Consider the following 25063-nt stretch of genomic DNA (forward strand, 5'->3'; position numbering starts at 1 on the left):
AGCCAGCTTGCTGGCTGCCCGCCGGCCAGGGCAGTCTGCAGACCGGTGGCGTGCGGAGAGGCGGCGTACCGCTTCCAGGTGTGGTCGGTGGGTGGGTGGGCTGGCTGGGAAGGAAGCGGAATGCACTTGAGCGGGCCGGGCCGGGAGGCTATGGAATAAAAAAGGCTGGAGAGACTTCAGCGTCGGGGACTCGGGTGGGCGAGGCGGAGGGTGTGCCCGGAGCTCGGATTTTCTCCGCGCTGCGGGAGGTTAGCGAGTGCACTCTGGATGGCAGGCGTTGGGCGGGTGCTAGGAACGCGGTGGTAATATGGATCCGAGTCCTGCGCCGAGTGAGAGGAGAGGCTCGCACGTAGCCTGGCATCCCGAGGACTGGCGGCGAGGGCTGTGCCGAGGGACCTCGGGGCGTGGAGGGCTGCGCCACCTGGGAGTCCGGGCGGAGGGGCCTTCCGCTCGCGGCGGGAGGGATCGCGGGGCGGATGGGGAGGCCTGGACGTGAAAGAGCCGACCGTGGACGGGCTTGAAGAAAATGCAGTGTTTGATGTTGGGTGTTGCAGATCTCTTACTCAAGGGAAGTCTGGTCCGGCTGCTGAACACGAATGCTTTACTTTTCCCTTCGTTCTTGGAGGGTTTTTTTCTTTTAAGGGCCAAAGGAATCAGGCTGAAGAATTGGTTGGTATCAGAATTCCTGACCATTGCGGTGCAAGCCTCTGTTACTGCGGCGTTGTTACGATGAAGGGACAACAGTCTGGGTCTGAGGAGACTGAAAAGAAAAGGGAAATAATCTATTCCTTTAGCACCATAGAATTAAAAATAATATATACTGCCATCCCCGCGTTACAGTAGAGTCGATTTCGAGGTGGTATAAGTGAAGAAAACAAGACCTCAGTAGATAGGGTTTCCATACTGGAAAGTTTGTGGCAGCTCGGTACTTTTAGCTGATCACCTCTGCAAGTTATTTGTCTTTATGTCACTATCATTTTTAAAGTTTCTAATGATTGATACCTAATAAATTAATAACTGATCCTTGATCATTTAGAGTGCCTTTCCATTCATTATGTGATGTAATTAATTAGCATGTGTGGTACTCAGAATTCCTCATCTGCATGTAAAACATCTTGAGAGATAACATAATGTGGTAGCAAAGAGAACAGGTTGTGGAGTGTACATCCCAGCTGGTTTTTTTTGTACTGAGCAAGTTATTTAAATACTCTGACTTCGGTTTCCCTATCTATAAAGGGGATGATAGAAGTACCTGTCTCATAGAGCTAAAAGGATTAGATGAGGTTTTACAAAGATAACACCTGGTTCTCAGTAAATATTAGCTATTATTTTCTCAGAATTCCTCATCTGCCTATAAAATATCTAACACAATGCGGTAGCAAAGAGAACAGATTGTGGAATGTACCTCCCAGCTGGTTTCTTTTTGTACTGAACAAGTTATTTAAATACTCTGACCTCAGTTTCCCTAACTATAAAGTGGGGGTCATAGAAGTACCTATCTCATTGAGTTATAAGGATTAGATGAGGTTATACAAAGAATACCTGGTTCTCAATGAATATTAGCTATTATTTTCTATACTTTTTAAGTAGAGCAAAAAGATAATAGTAGACTGAGTTGTTCTAAGCCTAATATTGTTATTATAACTGAGTTTTAAGAAGAGGTTTCTTTAATTCTGTAAGGACAACGTATTTAAGTTTCTGTTTGAAGCAGTGGTACTCAATTTAGGGTCCTTGGGGACCCCTTCAGGGCTTATAACCCCTTAAAATTATATGAGTTTGTAGAAGCACTGAGAATTTTTAAAAATTCAGGAGTTGACGACTTGAAGTAGGGGTGAAGAGGCAATAGAACTTGGCAGAAGTTCACGTACTTTGCAACCAGATTGTGTGTATTTGAATCCTAGCTCCAGCATTTACTTACTCTTATGACCCTATGCAAGTTACTTAAAATTTCTGTGCCCAGCTTCTTCATCTATAATACAATACTAGTACTTAACTTTTGAGGCTTCTTGAAAGGGTTAAATTAGTTAATATACGTAAAATATTTAATTACCTAGTATATAGTAAATATTACTATCAACTACTGTCAGTTATTTTTCAAACAAAAATCAAGTGACACCTATTTTATCTTCTACTGAAGTAATTTTGACTCATTTTTGACTTCGCCTTAACAGTGATAATCATACAGGTGTTATTTTATTGAGTACCTTTCTTGGGTCAAATGTCAAAAGACTGCTTAGTCTCTAAACCTCACAGCAATCAAACATGTTTGTGTTCTTTTTGGTTGCACCATACTATTCTAGGTATTGTATTGAATTAGGGCTACAGGGCACTGTAGGAAACATGTAGATTGATTCATCATCTGTTAGCAACCTTTAGTGATATAGCAATATCCTTTTCAATTATTAAATGTTTATGTTCTCTGATATTACTTAGTACCCTGTCCCTGTTGCACCACCTGCCTTGACAGTCTTCACCCTTATTACTTCAGCTACTACCCGTATACTAACTAGGCTAGCTTTTGAACTTCACGTTTATATTTACATGTGGCCTATTGCCTATATCTAAGATATGAGATGAGCCACAGATAATTAGATTTTAAGATCTCCATTGAACCCATTGTGAACCCCAAGTATCTGAGACAGGTCTCAGTCAATTTAGAAAGTTTATTTTGCCAAGGTTAAGGATGCACCCGTGACATAGCCTCACACAGCCTCGGAAGTCCTGACAACATGTGCCCGAGGTGCTGGGGGATACAGTTTGCTTTGACACATTATAGGGAGACATGAGACATCAATCAGTATGTGTAAGATCTACATTGGTTGGGTCTGGTAAGGTGGGACAACTCATAGTGGGGACTTCCAGTTTAGAAGTAGATAAGAGACAAAGGTTGCATTCTTTTGAATCCTTGATGAGCCTTCCACTGAATACACAATTTAGTCTGGCTCAGTGAATCTTCATTTTTACATAAACAATAGGGCAGAGGAAGCAATCAGATATGCATTTGTCTCAGGTGAGCCTCAGAGGGATGACTTTGAGTTCTGTCTGTTCTTTATCCACAAAGGAATTTTCTGACAGCAAATTGTGAGGGAGGGAGGGATGTAGCTTCTTATTCTTGTGGCTATCTTATTTAGGAATAAAGTGGGAGGCAGGTTTGCCTAACATAGTTTCCAGCTTGACTTTTCTCTTAGCTTAGTGATTTTTGGAGTCCCAAGATTTATTTTCCGTTCATACCATCATTCCTTACCCACCCCCTATTCCTACCCTACCCACATCTGCTAGCTCTGCCAGTATTCCCTATTTCAATTACAATGACATCACCATCTACTTAGACCTGCCAAAGTCTCACAGTTGCCCTCAATTTCTCTCTCACTTCCCAGCATCTGTGGGTTATCCAAATCCTATGGATGTTTTTACTTGAGAAATCTCTGCTGTCTAGTCTTAACAGCCACTGCCTGAGGTCAGGCTATCATTTTCTCTGGGTTAGTCTGCCACAGGAACAACCAAACTAGTCTCCCTGCTTCTCACTGATAACCCATATTTCTTTTCTTTCCTCTTTTATATTGATGGAGTCTCGCTATGTTGCCCAGGCTGGTCTTGAACTCCTGGCTTCAAGCAGTCCTCCTACCTCAGCCTCCCAAAGCGCTGGGAATAAGCATTAGCCATCTCATCTGGCCTAGTACTCCAGATTTCTAATGGAATGGTTTTTATGAAATATGGGTCTGATTGTATCTTTTTCCTACCCAGAAATCTTAAGTGTCTCCCTATAGTGTGTGAGAGAAAGTCCAAACTCCCCAGCAGGACAGCAGATCATGCGTCGTCTAACACCAATCTCCTTTACAAGTCCATCCCCTAACATGTTTTTCCCTCTGCTCCACCCCATCACCCTGTCTAACACCCACCAGCCACACGGAGTGAGCCATGAATGTATCATGTTCTTCCCTTGCTTTGCAGTTGTGACTTCTCTTTGGAATGGCTATCCCTAACCTTTTCTTTCTGGTGATATCCTTCAAAGTCCAAATCTAATATCATAGTCACTAGGAAGCCTTTTACCATAAGCTGAGGTAGTTGTGTTGTCTTTTCTGATTTCATAGAATTTGCATATATATCTGTATTGCAGGACGTGTCCTATTGATAGAATTGTTTTTGTAGTTGCCTTACCTTTAAGACTGATTTAGACTGTCTTTTTAATGTTTACATGCTCATTACCTAGTGCATTGCTTAACCCTTAAGTTCTTATTTGAATGAATTAACATGGCGTGTATGATAAGGAGTATGTGTTAATATCTGTCATTTGGTGCTAATGAAATTTTTCCTTCCCTGACAAAGTGAGAAAATGTTTATAATTCATGTCATAAACAAAGGGCCAAACTCCCTAATATATAAGGAGCTTCTAGAGTTTGACTTTTTTACAAAGATACTAAAAACCCAGTGGGAAAATGGGCAAAGGATGAAAACAGATAAACACAGAAAAAAAAGTATAAATTATTCTAAATATATTGAATGATGCTCAGCTTTACTCATAATAAGGTAAATGCAAATTAAGTATACCCGAGATAGCCCTTCTTTCCTGATGAATATATGAAAGTTTGATGATATCCCCTGCTAGTAAGATTGTAGAGAAATAGGTAAGGTACTGTCCTACATCATTTGAGGACTATGAAGTAGTTGTAACCCTTATGGAGAGTGATTTAGTAATATTTACCAAAGTTATGAGTGTGTAACTCTTTGGCTCAGCTCTTCTGCTTTTAGAAATCTGCCTAATGAGGGCCTGTCATTGCAGCATTATTTGTAATAGCAAAAAATTGGAACCTATCCAGATATCTAGATATGTGTTAAGTAAACACCTATATAACACTGAATTAGACATAATTCAGTTGAACTCACAGAAAGGGACACAGGTCCGTAGTCCCTAGTCACAATTTGGAAGTGTAGAAAGCCCTGAAAAAACAAAAAGTTGTTTTCTTTTTTGCTTTAAGTTCAGCTCCCAAACTCATTTGATGACAAATTCTGACTCCATCTGACTGAGGTGCCATTGTGTCTTGGCACCCCTACCAGGTATTGCTGGTGTTTTTTATTGTTTTGTTACTTTGAGTTTCATGTGGCAGTGTGGGAACTACCACCTCATGTGACTTAAAGAATAGAAAAACAGATTGCGGATGTTTTATAGTGGTAGTAAGGACTAAGAATTGATGAAAACTAGGGAGACATTGCACAGGACGGAAAATGAAGATTCTAACCATGTTTTGGTTAAGTGGATTTCACAATAGGAAGTAAACAGAGGCCACTGATTGCTTTGTTGATCATGAAAAAAGCTGTCATGTATGAAGAACTACTGAAGGATGTATGTTAATATTAACAAGGAAGAATTCAGAAATTTAGGAAGCAGTGTGGTGAAAAATATCTAAAACTAAGGCAAGAATCAATTGAAAATTTACTTTCTAGACAGCTCCTGTTATGCATTGTCCTCAATCGTATATTACAGTTTTTAACCATTTACTTTTACCTCACTGTGAGCAGAATACAGCCTTTTCCTTTGGGTCTTGCTCTGTTGCCCAGGCTGGAGTGCAGTGGCACGATCATGGCTCACTGCAGCCTTGAACTCCTTAAGCAATCCTCCCACCTTAGCCTCCTGAGGGTAGCTGGGACCACAGGGCTGTGCTACCATGCGCGGCTAATTTTTATATATTTTGTAGAGACAGGATTTCACTATATTGCTCAGGCTCAAGGAATAAGCCTACCTCCCAAAGCACTGGTATTACAGTCATGAGCCACCATGCCCGGCCAGAATACAATCTTTTTCTCCAAGGAGTGTTACACTCTGGGAAAAGGCAAGTATATTGCTTTGCATAGTTAAGGGAGGCCTAGGAATCAAAACTTCTTTTAAGAGTTCAGTTGTAAAGATCCTGTTTTCAAAATTACTTAATGCTTGAAATGATGATAAATCAGCAATAATAAATGTTTAACATTTTTAGCTGACAATGAGGTTTGAAAATGAACTTGTAGATATTTTGAAAGATTTTCTATCACTAATGAAGTGATGATACATAATGTCTTTAATTATACCATACATTTAATGGCCAAAACCATAGATAGGTCAGGAGAAGCTGATGTTGAAGAAATGCTGAACATTAATCATGATGCTTCTGTTAGGCATTTCTTGGGTGATGGGGAAATTGCTGAAAGGTTTCTGAATGCACCTAAGTGTCACGCATCCATGTGAAGAGACCACCAGACAGCCTTTGTGTGAGCAATAAAGCTTTTTAATCACCTGGGTGCAGGCAGGCTGAGTCCACAAAGAGAGTCAGCAAAGGGAGTTAGGGGTGGGCCAGTTTTGTAGGATTTCGGTAGGTAGTGGAAAATTACAGTCAAAGGGGGTTGTTCTCTTGTGGGTCACAAGGTGCTCAGTAGGGGAGCTTCTGAGCCAGGTGAAGGAATGTCACATGGTAATGTCATCAGTTAAGGCAGGAACTGGCCATTTTCACTTTTGTGATTCTTCAGTTGCTTCGGGCCATCTGGATGTACAGTGCAGACTAGGTCAATTGAGATTAAACAGCTGGGAAGAGAAATATGAACAGTCTTGGGGACACCATCACACATTTCCACATAAGCATAATGAGAGTCCCAAAAGGAGAAGAAGGAAAGGCATAGATAGTTTAAGAAAGTGACCCTAGACTCACCAAATTTGACGAAAAACTTTACACATCCAAGAAGCTCAACAGTATAGGGTTGGGGTTTCTTTTTGGGGTGCTGAAAATGTTCTGAAACTTGATAGTGGTAATGATTGCATAGCTCTGAGAATATATATGCTAAAAAACTAGTCAATCATATACTTTAAAATAGTGATTTTTATGGTATGTGAATTGTATCTCGATAAACCTGTTTCATTAAAAAACAAAAAAAGGAGCATGATCTTTATGTAGGGATGGAAAGATCTCCAAGATATGTATACAGTTAAGAAAAAGAAAATTCACCGTGTATATAGTATGCCACGTTTTGTAAGCAAGGAGAGAAAAATCTGTTGTTCCATCTGGTCACTCAGAGAGGTGGAAATTGAAATGACGGTGTGGTTTACAGTGACGTGGATGGAAGCAAGGCTTTGTATTGTGTATCTTTTCCTATCAGTTTCTCATTTTGAACTATATGTGTATTATTTTTTAAGAAACTTTCTTAAATCCCTGTGGGAATTTAGTGGAGGAATCTCATAGGGAATCTAGTGAAGGAAATAGGCTACAAGGAAGTAAATCAGTATTTTCAGAATTTTCCTTACCTATGGGCTATTTTATTTCTTAAATTGGTGTTTAGTAACATGGCCCAGTATGTAGGAGATAAAGGCCATTTGAACACCTGAAATCTATTTGGGTAGGCAATTTGCAGATAGGCTTCTTGTTCAAAAATTTCAGTTCTAAGTGAGAGAGGTATTTTAGATGCTGACCACATCTTCTTGTGCGAACAATGCAATGAGGAATGAGTGAGTCGATCGTAAATGATAGATTCCATAGTCAGATCACAAAAGCTGACCATAATATCACCGAACTGTATTGTAACAGGACCATGAGTATAGAATGTACTTAAATATGTACTGAACTGACTAATGTGTTTTAGAGTTTAAGCATCTGAAACAGGAGTTGGCAAACTATCTAAATGGCCAGGTAGTAAATGCCTTTGGTTCAATGGGCTGTACTGTCTCTGTTGCAGTGATACAAGCCCACCTTTGTAGCAGAAAAGCAGCCACGGACAGTATGTAAACATCTGGGTGTAGCTGTGTTCCATAAAGATTTTTGCAAACCAGGCTCTGAGTTTGGCCCGTGGGCTGCAATTTACCAACTCCTGATCTGGAATATTGATCAGAGGTGTAGAGAAATAAACGTATTCTAGTTCTTAACACCAAGAATACATCTTCCTTTGTTCTGTCAATGGGAGTGTCAGAAGAACAGATAGATAGTCCCAATTCTATGGTTGTGGTGGCAGCATGGTTATCTTCTAGGGAATTTATCTTAGGTGTCAGCGCTGAAGCAAAAATCTCTGAAGTATGAGTCCTTGAAGGAGAGAGATGCAGCTGAAACTTGTAGCTAAAAGAGGAAACTGTTTTTCTGAGTACCTAGTCCCCTGCATTCCCATCTTTACTACTTACCGTGCTGCCGTAGGACGCGCTGGGGAAGGACACAGAAATGGAATTGGATCTGGGCTTGTGCCGCTTAGCAGCTTGATGACCTTTCCTTGGCCTCAGTTTCTCTAACTGAACTTTAGTATCCCCGTACATAATATGAAGAAATTGGACTAGAGATGATATCTAAGGTCCCCTCTGGCTCTAAAGATGGCATGTAGGGGATTCTGGTAGCAGCAGATGTACTACATATGATTGTTCTTAAATCAGGAACTTGAGATATAGTGTTTCTGAAAAATTTTTGCCTGGAAAAATATAGACATGGTAACGAATTGTCGCACATGCTTATCTTTTAGGGGCTAAGTGATGGATCTTGTACTCAGTGTTGCAGATTACTATTTTTTTACACCATACGTATATCCAGCCACATGGCCAGAAGATGACATCTTCCGACAAACTATTAGTCTTCTGATTGTAACAAATGTTGGTGCTGACATCCTTTATTTCTTCTGTGCAACACTGAGCTATTATTTTGTCTTTGATCATGCATTAATGAAACATCCACAATTTTTAAAGGTAAGAAATTTTTTTTACCTATTTTCTAACTATTAAAGTAAAAATAACAATATGTTTCTGAGATTTTTAGATTAAGCTGATTATATGTAACCATTAAATAAAATTTTGGAGACCAACCACAAATGGGTTAGATATTTTCATTTTTAACAAAGCTGTAAGTCTAGTATCTTATATTGTTAGATGCATATTGGAGCATTTTTATGCTGATATTGATGAGTAAATAAATGCATACATTTATGTCATTATTTTAATATGATTTTCACAAACTGAATTTTTTTTTTTTTTTTACCGTGTTTTGTTTTTTGGCTAGATAGGGGATTCAAACTCAGTAGTTTTGAAGTTGTTTACAATCATTTTTAAATTTCAGTTGTTTGTACTTGTCGGTGACTCCAAGGACTGAACAGCAAAAAGAAAAAAATAGAGAGAGGATTGGGGATGGAAGTTAATTAGGAAAGAAACAATTATTCCATAAATAGAAGTTTAGAATGCAGATTTTGGAGGAAGGAAAAAAGGTTTCAGAATTTAAAATACTTACTGCATTTTCTCAGTACAAAAGGAATGATTTTCTTACCTACCTATTTTCAAGTTTTTAAAATTTTAATAGAAACAGTTTGGAGGTAAGCCCCTTCATGTAAAAGAGATTTTAAAAATCCAGTCCAGAACAGTTTTACGCTTGTTTTGTTTAACATGGATTTTGTGATTTTAAGTATTGGAAATTTCACTTTCAGAATCAAGTCCGTCGAGAGATTAAGTTTACTGTCCAGGCATTGCCAGTGATAAGTATTTTTACTGTTCCACTGTTCCTGTTGGAGATAAGAGGTTACAGCAAATTACATGATGACCTAGGAGAGTTTCCATATGGTAAGTAAATAACACAAGTGTCAAGAACATAATAGTCTAAGCACAGGTTAGTTTTCTTAAAAAAAACAGATCTGCCTCTTTTCTTTTTCATCTTTTAAAATAATTACAAATTATTCGATTGTTTTTCATGTTCTATTTTCATGTGTTCATGCCTTGCCACATGTGCGTTTCTTTAGTTTTTCCATCAATCTAGAAGTCTGTTGTAGATGAGATTGTGTCTGGCCGAAGATTGGAGTGATCAGATGGGTCCTTGCATTTGTTTTCTATTAATTATTGAATTCAACCTTCTAAAAAAAACTTGAGTAGCTTATGATAATTGCTGAAAGTTAAAAACTACAGAGCTTTAAAATCCATCATCCTGCTTCTTAGAAACTGGAACTCTTCTGACATACGACCACCCACTTTTCTGCGCCTGTATACTTCATTGTTTACATTACACAAATGAAGTCCTGAGGTGCATAGTGGTATGGGCTCTGCATTTTGTTTCTCTTAGCAACTTACATGGTTGTATTTTCATGTCAAAAAACCTTGAGATTATGTAATATATTAGTCATAGTACTGTGTGGATATTCATAAGTTATGTAAATGATACCTAATTGTTAGACCTTCAGATTGTTACCTTTTTTTATAGTATAAATAGTCCTGTAGTGACTAAACTTCTGTGGAATTTTGAAACTTTTTCAAGACACATTTCTAGGATCTAGTGTGTGAAAAACAATCATAGTATTTATTGAAGGCTGATAATGTGTCAGTGACAGTTCTCAGCTCTTCACAAGAACCAGTGCATTGTTTTCCTACAATTCTATGAGATATAGATACTATCACTGTGCTCCTTTTATAGGTGAGTCAATGAGGTGTACAGAGTTTCAGTAACGAGTAGGTGGTAGATCTGAGACTTGGACTCAGCTTGCTGGCACCAGCACCCCTGCTCTTTAAGTAAGAAGTCAGTTATTGCTGGGCGCAGTGGCTCAAGCCTGTAATCCCAGCACTTTGGGAGGCCGAGGCAGGCGGATCATGAGGTCAGGAGTTTGAGACCATCCTGGCCAACATGGTGAAACCCCATCTGTACTAAAATACAAAAAATTAGCAGGGTGTGGTGGTGCACACCTGTAGTCCCAGCTACTCGGGAGGGTGAGGCAGGGGAATCCCTTGAACCCAGGAGGCAGAGATTGTGCCACTACACTCCAGCCTGGGTGACAGAGCAAGACTCTGTCCAAAAAAAAAAAAAAAAAAAAAGTTATTTAGAAGATGGGACAAAAAATTATATACTGGGGTACTGAATTGGCTGGGTGAAAAGTGGATATGATTATGAGTAAAAATAAAGGGAGAGAGGGCATTTTAGGTTCTTGAACCCCTATGAGGAAAGGTACAGGTACAGAGGTAAGACCTCCAAGATAGTGGGAAGATATTGAGTAAACCTGCCTGGTTAGAGCAGGAATACAGGAGTGATGAGGTTGGAAAGATCCGAAAGGGTTGGAGTACGGAATAAATGCTAAATTTAAAGTATTTCGTGGGAAGTAAATTTTAAGCAGGGAGATAATGTGTAAAGATGGGTTTTAGGAAGATTAATATGAAGGAAGTGATGATTCCCAGAGATTTAAATAATAAAGATGTCTTAGGAGTATCCTGTCTCATAAATATCTTCATAGTTTAATTAAGAAGTACTTTAGGTAGAACGTTTCAAGTACTTATAAGAGGGAAATGAGGAAATGAGCAGATTCCAGGAAGCCAGGAGAGATTAGTTTATAATATATTGAATTAGCCGAAATAGATCGTTTATAGTGCTTTGAGTCTAGGATCCCATTTCACACTTAGATGTACGTGTGAAAAGTGAACTCGAATCCTGGGAGCTGAGTTTTGATTCTTCTGTTTCCCGTTTTCTTTTCTAGGATTGTTTGAACTCATCATTAGTATCATATCTTTCCTCTTTTTCACTGACATGTTCATCTACTGGATTCACAGAGGCCTTCATCATAGACTGGTGTATAAGGTAAAGTCATTTGTGGGGAAAAGAGAAAAAAAGGTGACACATTTCAGCAGTGTATGGTTATAAATTCCATTCTCTATTTCCAAGAATTTCCTCTAACCGTGTTAAATGTCTAGCCATAATCATAACAGGTACAGAGTGCATTGTGTTCATATTCTTTATGGGTCTAAGGGGCTGTCTTAAAGTTCTTCTGTTCTGGCAACAGGTACACTTAATAAACTTACAGAGAGAAAAATAGACATTAGGGACTCCGGAAGGTGGGAGGATGGGAGAGGAGTGAGGGATGAGGCCCTCCCTGTTTGGGTACAATGTGCATTATTCAGGTGCTGGGTACACTAAAAGCCAGACTTCACCACTATGCAGATATCCATGGAACACCACTGCATTTGTACCCATAAATCCATATAAAATTATACTGTTTTAGGGCAAAGAAGGACATTTTATAGAATAAATAATTTTGCTGATTTCTACAGGATATGTTAGGTCGTTTCCAACATGAGTATGAGAAGCTAAGTTGAATGTTGCATGGGGTAAAGTTTGCAGTGCTAATTGTGTCCTTTTCTTCTGTAGCGCCTACATAAACCTCACCATACTTGGAAGATTCCTACTCCATTTGCAAGTCATGCTTTTCACCCTATTGATGGCTTTCTTCAGAGTCTACCTTACCATATATACCCTTTTATCTTTCCGTTACACAAGGTGGTTTATTTAAGTCTGTACATCTTGGTTAATATCTGGACAATTTCCATTCATGATGGTGATTTTCGTGTCCCCCAAATCTTGCAGCCATTTATTAATGGCTCAGCTCATCATACAGACCATCATATGTTCTTTGACTATAATTACGGACAATATTTCACTTTGTGGGATAGGATTGGAGGCTCATTCAAAAATCCTTCCTCCTTTGAGGGGAAGGGACCACTCAATTATGTGAAGGAGATGACAGAGGGAAAGTACAGCAGCCATGCGGGGAATGGCTGTAAGAATGAAAAATTATTCAATGGAGAGTTTACAAAGACTGAATAGATTATTGCCCAGTTATTCCTAAGTAAGGACAAAGAAGGAAATATCATATTTCTTTTTTTTAATAAGGAAAAAATAATCTCCATACAGCCAAGATACATAGTAAGCAAATGGTATCATTTGGAAATCAGCATTGTGGGCACTGCTGAGGAATGATCATAGTGGCAGTCCAGGAGAAGATGCTGTGAACATCAGGATTTTAATCTTATGCTTAAAATGCCAGATGTTGTTCAGGGGACAACTTGTATCTTTCTAGCAGCAGATCTGTAGTTTGTGTAGCCTCAACAACAATTAGAAATAAGAGAATAAATTATTGAGGGGACTAGGCTATATGCATTTGCCTTAATCCACTCATTTTTATTAAGAATCATCGTGCTTAATAATACCAAGACTAAGCACCGTAACCAAGAAATACTAATATAAAGATCGTTTCTTGTTTCAGGAATGGTTAATTCTTCAGTGTTGGTTTGATAATGATAACTTGTAGTACTTTATTCAAGTCAAAACATCAGTGTGGAAAAAAATTCGGATACATTAGCAGCTATGTAACTGACCTAATTGATGGCAGGTGTAATAAGACTATCGTCTTCCTACACATAGGAGGCTCATTCTCTGGGCAGACTGTCAACTGTTACATTTTACTGATTAATAAATAAATTGGAATTTAAAAATATCGAATATCACCATGATTTAATCCAGATCTGGTATTATGTAACTAAACATGGTGGTGATTATTATTTAAAACCATTATTTAATAAGAGTAAAAATATGTGAATCTGGGTATATTTTAAAAAATTGATGCCCAGATGATATATTAGGCACTACTGATTTTTTAATTAAATTGATGGACTACACTTTTGATGTTTCAAAGTTACAAACCTGTGATTTTTTTGTAAAGGAAATAATTGCCAAATACCCATTGCTGACGATTAGTTTTAAAATCTTATTCCTCCTCTTCTCCCCCCACTTTTCCCTACTTCCTCTGCAAAAAGATTTGACAGATAACTTTCATAAGGAAATGTGTGTTGTAACATAAATATATTGCAAAAACATAGTTTGTAAAGGCATTCTATAAGCTATTTATGTAAAATCAATAAAAGTTGATCATTATAATTAAACTGTATCAGTTAAATATTAGAGCAGCACAGAGTATTCTTTGTACAGATTTTGTCAAATTGAAGCCACAGAAATGATATGGATTGTTAAATGTGTTTCAGAACATCCCCAGATACTCAGTGTCACGGGGAGAAAGAAGTGGGTACCACATTCTGTTTATATTTCACATTTTAACTAGATTTGAGTGTTTTAGCAAGAAATCGGTCATAAAATCTAATGTCTGGGATCCAGAAGAAAATGTCTTTATGTGTTATTGTCACAATGTCATCTTATTTAAATGTACCAATTAGTATTTTGTAATGGGCAAACGTCATTTAATACTTTTCACTAATCCCACTCGCCCCCGGTGCTCCACCTTGCCTAAGAAAAGGAAATTAAGGAGAAGTAAACTTTATTTCCTGATAACAATGACAGCTGATATTTATTGAGCTTTTCCTCTTTGCCCGGAGACTAGGACCCAAAGAAGTTAAGTCACTATTCCAAGGTTTATTTCTCTCTCATATAATGTCCCATGCGGATGTTTGTGGTCAGTGGACGGCTTTCCACCTAGTCATTCTGCGACCCAGGCTCCTTCCTCTTGGGGCTCTGCCTTTCTCTCAGTCCATGGAACCCTCTTTGTTGAAGGAGCACATAGGAAAAGAAGGAAAAGTCTGCATGGCAAATGCTCACGGGTGAGGCCCGGAAGTGGTGCAGATCTCTTCTGCCCATGTTCCTTTGGACAGAACTCAGTCACATGGCCCACCTAGAGAGATTTTGGAAAGTGTGTCCAGCTCTGTGCCTGGGAGGAAGGGGGCACCATTTTCTTGAGCAGCTGGCCTGTTTGCCTTGTTTGTGGTGTTTATTCCCCTCTTCTTGATGTTGAAATGGTGAATGAGCCATGAAGTATTTCAGGTTATCCACATGGTAATCGTCTCAGTGTCTTTAATTCTGTAACTCCAATTATGAATGTTAAAGCTTCCTCTAGATTCTTATTCCTGTATAGCTAATAGAGAAGAAAGGACAGCTTCCTGTGGGGAAGACAGAGGCTTCCTCATAGGTGTTAGGAATTATCAAACTTGCCTCTGCCCTTTCACCCATCTCAAATTCTGGTCTCTTAAAGCAGCGTTATGTTAAGTAGTCCTAACATTTTAATATACACTACTGCCACATTCTCCTATTTTCTATTAGAGGAAGTCAGAGAATGTTCATGGAAGTGAGGACCCAAATTACCTTCTACAGGTGACTCTGAAACCTTTTATAGTTACAAGACGGAAAGTGAAAATCAAGGTTACGTTTTCTACTTTCGTGGTAGAAATTGAGAAGTGGGTGGATATGGTTCGAGAAGACCTTTCAGAAACCCAGAGACTGAGTCTTTGTCTTCCTTCCTGTCTCTGCAATACCGAGTGAATTTCCTCTTTCCCCTGTATCATGTTTTCCTCCCATCTTCTAGAAGCTGGGGACAGATTTGGAAGAGAATTACACAAGTTCAGTTTTTGGATTCATGGAGTTTACAGTGTATGCAGGTTATTTATGTAGAGAGGAGGTCTGGGAGAAAGATGGAAACTAGAGGGAGAGGACTGAGAACAAATATATTTGGGATTAACCCAGATAGAAGAAAAGTTTGAAACCATGAGATTGCCACAGAGAGCATGAAGAAAGGTATTCAAAGACACTAACGAACTCGAGGGGTGCCGTGGTCTGAATGTGTCCTCCAAAATTCATGTGTGGAAATATGTTCGCCAGTGAGATAGGATGTAGAGGTGGGGCCTTGAAGTGATTAAGTCATGAGGGCTCTGAAATTAATGATTTGAAAAGAGGTGTGAGGCAACTGGTGAGCTCTTCTGTCCCTTTTAACGTGAGGACCCAGCAACAAGGTACCATCTTGAAAGCAGAAACCGGGAACTCAGCTAACACCAAACCCACTGGTGCTTAAGCATGATTTCCCAGCCTCCAGAGCTGTCAGAAAATAAATTTCTGTTATTTATAGATTACCCAGTTGAAGATACTTTGTTAAAGCAGTACGAATGGACTAAGACAAGGGGGAGGACACTTCCATTCCTGATCTTCCCAACTTATTCAAATTCATGACACTTGAATGACAGTCTTATTTCAGCACTTAACTGCTATCACCTATTTTATGTGCGTCTTATCTATTTTAGATGCCAGATTCCTTGGAAGTAGAGACCGTGTCTGAATCATCATTGTATTAAACCACTCATCCTTAAAAAATGCCCAAGACGTGGTTAAAGTTCAATAAATACTTTGTTGAATTTATTAATAAAATAGCAGAAATGTCACTCTCTTCAATATATGTTTAATAAATCCCTGATAGGTGCCAAGCACTGCACTAGGTACAAATTCTCTTTTGATGCTATCTTTTTAGCCAACAGTTTTTTTTCTCATTTATTCATTAGCTGACATTTGCTGAGTGCCTTGGAGGGGTCAAAAGGGGAAGTAATGAGAAATCAAACACGGTCCCTACATCAAGGATAAACTTTTTTTTTTTTCTTTTTTTTGTCACTGAAAGTCATAACCGTTTGGAAACAAAACCCACCGGTACCCCAGATTTTGACCACAGATGAATCAGTAATACAAGAACTGGTTAGAGAGTTGAATGAATCTGTATACTCAGCACTTAGCACTCTGGGTAAAAGAAAAAAGATCCTCAAAGATATTAGTTGGTTACATCAAAAAGGGCAAACCTGGGAGGTTAATCTGTAACTTCACCTCAGAGGAACAGGAACTTCGGAGATAAATAGGGCTCTGCCACTTGCAAGTTGCACACTCCTGGTTTCTCCATCTGTAAATTGATTAAAACACTGCCTACCTAATAAGATTAAATAAGTTAGAAGCATTCAGTTAAATGTCAACTGAAGCTCTTGTTCATGTAGATTGTGCTTGATGCTTTTTCTTTCTAGATTCAATGATTATTGTCATTGTACCTCAATAGGCCCTCAATAGAAATCAGTTGCAGAGGGCAGAAGCCCAGATATTTTCACCTTAAAATTGGAGGGTGAAAGACATTGAGGTGAAGTAGAGATAGAGGGTACAGAGAAAAATCGTATAAGTAAAACTAACATTGTTAACATTATTTACTGTAAGTTATCTTTGTAAGAGAGGTAAAATACATACATTTTGTGTTGTTACATGATTTCATTTAAAAAACGCATCACTTTGTGTGTGTTTATATTGCTATAAACCATAAGGCCAGTCTACAAGGTTTGCAGATAAAATAGAAACATACCTTCCTTGAAAAGCAGAATAAATTTCTCAAAAAAGGCAGGAAGGAAGTGTTTGAACCATGTGTCAACAAGCTTTACTGTCAAAGCAGGCTTTTGGTATGGAAAGAAAAATACTTATAAATACTTGTTTTAATATTTGCTTTATTAAAATACATTTAAAATATAGCATTTTTAAATCTCTAAGCTCAACTTGAAGACAAGAACAGTAAATTTGATAAAAATGAGAAATTACATTCCCATTTCTTTAACAATTTGCAAATTCCAATTATCCTGAACATTTAATACCACTTACATATTTTATTAATCACATTTTCTTAAACATTTGATAAGAGATTTAATATTTTGATCCAACTACCAAAAAGGCAGACTTGCGTACTTGACAGATTTTTCTAAACACTTGACAACTCACGATTCAAACATAAACACAAAATAGCATTATCAAAAGTTAAGCGCTCAGTTGGAAAGCATTCATACCATAGGCTTTTGTTCATTTCTTGAATAATTTTGTTATATCTTCCTCTTTTAGGCTGCAATGAGCCATAATTGCACTACTGCACTCCACGCTGGGTGACAGAGCAAGACGCTATCTCTAAAATGCGTGTGTGTGTGTGTGTGTGTGTGTGTATATATATATATAGTATATATATATATATATAAGTATCTTCCTCTATTGTAATTTAACTGATTAAGCCATTTATTTAGATGGAAACTTGGCCCCCTGACATGTGCCATGAAACAAATAGAAACCTAGAAATTTAGTATATATTCAAATATTAAGACAGACACTGGTGTGGTGACTTTTGTCTATCCCTTAATTGGGACGTTTTTTCTTTCTGATCAACTTAATGAAAGTATAATTTACTATAATTAAGTGTAGCCATTTTTACTGTAGAGTTCAGTGATCTTTGATGAATGTGTATACCCATGTAACCACCACCCCCAATCAAAGTAAAGAACATTTTCTTACCAGAATAAATTTCCTCTCCCTTTGCAGTCATTCTCCCCAGCCCTAGGTCACCACTGATCCACCTTCTGTTACTGGTAGGTTAGTTTTCTTCCCTGATTTAGAATTTCATATAAATTAAATCAGATAGTATATACTCTTGTGTTTAGTTTCTTTAGCTTAGCATGTTTAGAGATACATGCTGTTGCGTATGTCTGTAGCTTTTTGTTTTTATTGCTGGCTGGTATTTCATTGTAATATACCACAATTGGTTTATGTATTTGCTGATGGATATTTGTGTTATTTCTGGTGTGGGATTATTAATAAAGTTGCTACAAACATTTGTGTACAAGTCTTTGTGTGGATATATGTTATTTCTCTGGTAAATATCAGATTTGCTGGCTCATAGGGAAGAGACATATATGTATATGTTTAATTTTATAAAACACTGTGAAACTATTTTCCAAAGTGGTTGTACCATTTTACCCTCCTATTCCCGATGATGAGAATTCCATTTTTCCCACATGTTCACTAACAGTATTGTCAGTCCTTTTTTGTAACCATTCTAGTGGGTGTGAGGTAGTGTCCCACTGTGGCTTAATTTGCATTTTCCTGTGACTAATGATGTTAAGCACCTTTTCTTCTTTTTTTTTTTTCTTTTTCAAACTTTTTATATCTTTTGTAAAGTATCTGTTCAAATCTGGCCATTTTAAAAATTAGGTTTTTGTATTATTATAAGAATATTGACACATTCTTTGTTAGATGTATGTATTACCAATATTTACTCCAGTGTAACTTGTCTTTTCATTTCCTTACTGTCTTTTGATAAGGAAAAAAAGTTTAATTTTTATTCAGACCACTTTATCAATTTTTATCTTTCATAGCTATTGCATTTTCTGTCCCACCTAAGAAATCTTTGCCAATCCCAAAGCAAACCTGGAATTTCCTTTGTGACAAGATTTTTAATAATGAATTCATTTCTTAGAAGATAAAGACTTCATGTTTTCCTCTCTTCCTTTGTCAATTTTGATACATTGTTTTTCAAGAAATTTGTTTACTTCATTTAAGTAATACTTTTTTTGCCATAAAGTTGTAACATTCCCTATTTCCCTTTTAATGCCTATGGGATTGGTAGTTATATTTCTTATTTAATTCCTGATATTGATGATTTGTTTGCTCTTTTTCTTGATTAGTCTGAGATAAAATTGATTTTGCTGATTTTTATTTATTTATTTTGAGACGGGGTCTCACTCTGTCATCCAGACTGGAATACAGTGGCTTGACCACAGCTTGTTACAGCCGCAGCCTCCCAAATAGCTGGGACTACAGGCATGTGCCCACACACCCAGCTTTTTTTTTTGTTTTGTTCTGTTTGTAGAGATGAGGTCTCACTATGTTGCCAGGGTTGATCTCGAACCCCAGGGCTCAAGCAATTCTCCCACCTCAGCCTCCCAAAGTGCTAGGATTACAGGCGTGAACCACTGCGTCCAGCCCAATATTACTGATCTTTTAAAGAACCAACTGCTGTGGGCTGAATGTGTCCCACAAAATTAGTATGTTAAAACTTAATTGCCAGTGTGATAGTATTAAGAGATGGAACGTTTAGGAAGTGATTAGATCGTGAGAGCTCCGCCCTTGTGAATGGGATTAATGTCCTTATAAAAGAAGCTACAGAGAGCTGCCACTCCCTTTTTCCTATTCCTTCTGCCACGTGAAGGCACAGCATTCATCCCCCAACCCCATCCCAGGGTATACAGCATTCAAGGTGCCATCTTGAAAGTAGGTCCTGAGCCCTTTGCCAGACACCCAACGTGCTGGTGCCTTGATCTTGGACTACCTGGCCTTCAGAACTGTGAGAAATAAGTTTCTGTTGTTTAAAATAACCCAGTCTCAGTTGTTTTGTTTTAGCAGAACAAGCAGACAAAGACACCAACTTGTGGCCCTGTTGATTTTTCTCTATTGCTTGTCTTCAATTTCATTTTTTTTTTTTCTTTTTTGAGATGGAGTCTCACTCTGTCACCCAGGCTGGAGTGCAGGGGCATGATCTTGGCTCACTGAAACCTCTGCCTCCCAGGTTCAAGCGATTCTCCCACTTCAGCTTCCTGAATAGCTAGGATTACAGGCATGCACCACCATGCCCAGCTAATTTTTGTATTTTTAGTAGAGATGGGGGTTTCACTATATTGGCCAGGTGGGTCTCGAACTCCTGACCTCAGGTGATCTGTTCGCCTCAGCCTTTAAAGTGTTGGGATTACAGGCGTGAGCCACTGCGTCCAGCCTCAATTTCATTAATTTCTGCTCGTGTATCTTTCTTTCTACTTATTGTGTATTTAAGTTGCCCTTTTTTCCCCTAGCTGCTTAAGATGGAAGCTCAGATCATTTATTTTTTTCTTTATAAATGTAAACATTTAAAGCCACAACATTTCCTATAAGGACTGCTGTAGCTGTATCCCACAAATTTTGTTATATTTTCATTATTGTTAGTTCAAAGCATTTTTTATTTCTGATGGGATTTCTTCTTTGACTAGTGGTATGGTGGGCTTTTGTATTGTGTTACCTTATCTGAGCCAGAGCTCTGTTTCCCAGAATTACTTCTGTGCATAGTTACAGGTTAGCATGGCTACAATGGGATGGGGGTATACAGGCTCCATGAGAGTGAGATTTAGAAGGTGGAAGTGGAGCAGTTGCCATCTTTCTATGCTTGGGAAGATGGAGCAGTCCACAAAAACACTTGGAATCCACTCATGTTGTCACTTCACTGGCCTGAGGCAGCAGCAGCAGCTCCTTTCTGATCCTCCTTCAGCTTCTCCAAATTCCAGGCCTGATGCATATTTAACTTCATGATGAAGGGCTCCAACCTCTGATGCAGGACAATGCCACCTCAAAGTTGAGGCTTGGAGATGGTGAAAGAATGACAAAGGGGCCAGTCTACCATCTTGAGTTGTCCTGCTCAACCTTCCAAGTTCTAGTTTGTTCTTGTCTCCCCCACCTCACAATCATTATCTTTCCTTCCTGACGTCCTACTCTTCAGACTTCAGATTCCAACACCAGACACAGGAAAAGTCATCTCACATAGACCTTGTAAGTAGCCTTCTCAGTTGCCTGTGGTCAAATCTCTGCTTCGCTGATGGAACACTGATCAAGAATTTGGCACTGAAAGTGGTTCCAGAGATTAGAACCTTACAAATGTGTTCTCTCAATTGGTCCTGTGTTATCTGCAATTGGTTCTCTTATATGATTACATTTTAAGTCAATGATCTTGTTTGCAATGGTAAAGGGGGTGTTGGAAGTCCATCATGTGCACAAAAACAGCAAAACAGTTACTTAAACGATCACCTGTAGATACCTGTAATCATGTGCCAATAGAAGGCAAGGCTTGAGAAGAACAAGTATTTGCTGCATAGACTGTGTTAGTTGGAAATAAGGTGTATGGTAAGTTTGGTTTATTGCTTCTAAGTGTCCTGAGGAACTTGGACAAAGAAAATGATGAGCTCATGACTAAATTCCCAGATTAGGGTCCCATTAAGGAACTCCAAAGCTTCTATTACTGCCCTATAACAAACCCTTAACTCCTATAGTTGTAATGCCAAGATTTCTGAAAGCCACCTCAAAGTTTAATTCTGCAGGCAGAAAATTGAGCTTCCCAAATTTACTGAGTTTTGTATGATAAAGTTATGTCAATGATTGGGAAGGAGTGAGACTCCGAAAATGAGCTAGGGCTTGAACCTATAAATTCTGTTGAGCCGTCCTTGTCAAGAGAAAATTATGTAGTAGGCAAGGTATATTGGGGAAGCACTGTTTAGCAGAAAGAAATATGGCATAAAATTAACATGGATTCAGATACTGGTTCTGAACTTATGTTTAAGGATTAAGCATTTCCAATATTGTAAATAGCTGCCATTATTGAATGCCTGTTTCATATAATGCATTTTGCAGAGACCTTTACATGCATTGTTTCATTTAATCTTCCCCAAAAAATCATGGGCAAATTCTTTACATTACAGATGAATACACTTGAGACTGGAAAGGTTAAGGTAATTTGCCGCAAATTAGAATTTGGCAAAATAAGAATTTGAACTCGGGTCTCAAACTCAGGTCTGTTTCGTTTCACAGCCTGTGATTATGCACTAGGATACACTGCTATAATGTAAAGATGAACTGAAATAACATTTGCAAAGCAGTGGTTGCCATTGTTATTATTCATTCTAACTCTGGTAACTCTAAAGCCCTTTTAATATTTTATTTTACTTCCCTTAGGCAATGAGGATCTTCAAAATCTGTTCAACTCTCAGTACTCTAAACCTCTTTCTCTAGGTTAAAGCCTGTATGATTCATTCATAGGTAGGGGTGAAGAACTAACATATTAACTCTTCAAGAACGTTTTATGGAATCACAAAAGATTAGACCTATCTAGGATATCAAGGATCATGGGTTCAACCTTTTACTTGCAGAGGAAGAAACAAGTTCAAAGATATAAGTTGAATTACTCAAATGAATAGGGTGGAATAATAACTCTGTTGAGAAGGTTAAGAGAAAGATAAAACACTAAAGCAGGTGTTCACATTCCTCCTAAAGGAACTATGCTAATGATACCATCCAGGGAAACTTCAATTGTAAACTCTGTTGCAGTGCTGGAGTTGTAAAAAGTAACCCCTTGATGAGTGTGAAATCACTTACTGGATAGTTATGGATAATCCTTACAAAATTCCATTGTTCTAAGTCCCATCCTACAGGAAATTAAGGAATCTATTTATCAGACTTGAGTGAGGAGCTAGCATGGGAAGTTCCCACTCCCTTAGGGGTGCCAAGCTTCCAGCTACTTGAGTAGCAATTAGAAACTGGGGCCGGACGCGGTGGCTGATCCCAGCACTTTGGGAGGCCGAGGCGGGCGGATTACCTGAGGTCGGGAGTTCAAGACCAGCCTGACCAACATGGAGAAACCCCATCTCTACTAAAAACACAAAATTAGCTGGGCTTGATGGCGCATGCCTGTAATCCCAGCTACTCAGGAGGCTGAGGCAGAAGAAGCACTTGAACCTGGGAGGCAGAGGTTGCAGTGAGCTGAGATCATATCATTGCACTCTAGCCTGGGTAACATGAGCAAAACTTTGTCTCAAAAAACAAAAAAAAGAAAAAAGAAATTGGGTGTTTTTTTGATACGGAAAGGCCTCTGTAAGGGCCCAACCTTACAATTTAGGACTAAGGATGGGGACTTAAAGTGGCATGGAAGTGTTTTCTCTCTTCATCTTCCTGTTTTCCTCTTTCTCAGTAATTCAGTCCTAAAGCCATCAGGTTGGATCAGGCAAGTAAGATGTCCACATTAGTGATGGCCAAGTGGAGGAGCCCCAGCAGGTTGAGGAGAGACTTGTGCTTTGCACACTGTTTAGTATATACGTATTACATTTCAAGGTAAGCACAAGTCTAAAATACAGATCTAACATATCTTTGGAAATAATGAAAGAAGAACTCATGGGGTGCCGTTTCAGATAAGGTGGTTAGGAAGCCCTCTCAGAAGCTAACATCTGAGCAGAGACTCGAATGAAGAGGAAGAGCAGGCCACATGGCATCTGAGAGAAGAGCATTCAGGGCAGATCTTTGGCATTTCTGAGAAGGAACAAAGGGGCTGCCTCATAGAAACTGGAGGGTTATAGGAATGGGAGGGAGATTGTAATGAGGACAAGGGTGAGAAATGTAAGGAGACCAGAAGGAACAAGGCATGTTCAGGTGTCTTGGGACACAGAAGAGTAGCAGAGGGGCTGTGAGTGAGGGAGAAAGAAGGTGAGGTGTAAAATGTGAAGACAGCACAGCAATGCAAGGTTGAGTAATTCTTGGAAACAGAGATGTCTTCCGATCTGTGTCTTACTGGTAGTCAGAGCACCTGATCTTGGTGGTCACTGTGTAAACTGTGGACATCCAACATCCTCTTCCAGTTTTTGTTCCCCACGTGTCAAAGGAAAGGCCAAATTTTCTGTCTCCTCCTTTTCTCATGGAATGGTATTTCCTATTAGACACTAAATATTTGAATGAATAATTATTGATAACTCTGTAAGACACCGTTATTAAAATTATAGTCAATTTGAAAGGGTAGATGAAAAGTAAGTCTAGATTCTTGGGGAATACTCCCTGTTATGGACTCTGAAATTGCATTCTTTCCGGTGGGCTTTTTCCTCACCTGTTCTGTTTGTTTTGTTGTGTTATTTTTCCTGGCTGAGGCTGAGCAGTTTCTAGGATCAGACTGTAGGTGGAGCAGTTATGCTTTTCACCCGTGTTGCAGCAATAAAAGCAGAAGCATCCACATTTCATGTCTAGACAGAGGACGTGCATGGAATCATAAAATCTTCAGACAGGAGGGATCCGGAAAGGTCATCTACTCCCTCCCTTGTCTTTTAGAAAATTGTGCTCCTAAACCAGCCTGGTGTGGGGATGTATCCTCCCTGCCATGTTCCTTTCAACTGTGTTTAAAGCCCCGCCATTCCATTCCTGGCCATTTATTTTAGGCTCGACAACAACAACAACAAAACACAAAATAACAGACTTCAAATGTAATCAAATATGTGTGTGTACACACATCCCTTCCCGGGGACAAAATATCGCCCTTGGTATTGCAGGGTCTGGATAGTTCTTTACATTCTGATACTTAGTAAATGTTATCTTTGGATTCTCATCAAACATTTTGTTTATCTTAGGTTAAGATTTCCTCGTGTTTTAGGTCCTGATACAGAGGGGGAAAAACATCGGGTAAATATCTTTACAAAAAGGCAGGATTAAAAGTCAATAGGGTACGATTTAGATGCAGCACCTCCATAGGCCCCAGGAAGACCCATGCCCCATGACTTATGTCTCACCCAGAAGGATGTTTATAGAAAGATTTTTCTCAAGTATATGAAGCTGGTTCCCCTGGAAGTTTTCCTGTGAAGTTATTGTCTGCATATCTAATCCTTTTCTTCCCGTTCGAAATCACTGTTTGTTTTCCTTTGGAAAAAACCTAGATATAAGAGCTAATGAGGCCACATTTAGGGTTTAATAAGTACTTTTTAGATGTTTAATGGACAATGTTGGCTGGGCATGGTGGCTCACACCTATAATCCCAGCACTTTGGGAGGCCCAGGTGGGTGGATCACTTGAGGTCAGGAGTTTTGAGACCAGCCTGGCCAACATGGTGAAACCCCGTCTCTACTAAAAATACAAAAATTAGCTGAGTGTGGTGGCACATGCCTGTAATCAGCTACTTG

The 25063-nt window shown here is 38.8% G+C and overlaps 1 protein-coding gene and 1 long non-coding RNA gene across 4 annotated transcripts; both read left to right on the forward strand.

The window, feature by feature from the left end:
- The first annotated feature begins 1 nt into the window (after position 1).
- Positions 2 to 13674, forward strand: SC5D (sterol-C5-desaturase). Of its 3 annotated transcripts, none has more exons than XM_011926984.1 (5): positions 2 to 78; positions 8461 to 8680; positions 9388 to 9541; positions 11431 to 11531; positions 12099 to 13674. In XM_011926984.1, the coding sequence occupies exons 2-5, from the start codon at positions 8471 to 8473 to the stop codon at positions 12552 to 12554; spliced, it is 921 nt and encodes a 306-aa protein (XP_011782374.1). In that variant the 5' UTR covers positions 2 to 78; positions 8461 to 8470; the 3' UTR covers positions 12555 to 13674. The 3 variants fall into 3 exon arrangements, with proteins under 3 accessions (XP_011782374.1, XP_011782375.1, XP_011782376.1); XM_011926985.1 differs by having other exon boundaries at positions 9409 to 9541; XM_011926986.1 differs by lacking the exon at positions 2 to 78 and adding an exon at positions 124 to 349 and having other exon boundaries at positions 9409 to 9541.
- A 1846-nt stretch (positions 13675 to 15520) lies between these two features.
- On the forward strand, positions 15521 to 18183 carry LOC105501144. Its single transcript, XR_001000146.1, has 2 exons — positions 15521 to 17484; positions 17527 to 18183. It is a non-coding gene; the product is annotated as an uncharacterized LOC105501144 (long non-coding RNA).
- The last annotated feature ends 6880 nt before the right edge of the window (positions 18184 to 25063 follow it).

The sequence above is a fragment of the Colobus angolensis genome, unplaced genomic scaffold (genome assembly GCF_000951035.1).
Source record: "Colobus angolensis palliatus isolate OR3802 unplaced genomic scaffold, Cang.pa_1.0 Scaffold7, whole genome shotgun sequence".
Lineage (NCBI taxonomy): Eukaryota > Metazoa > Chordata > Mammalia > Primates > Cercopithecidae > Colobus > Colobus angolensis.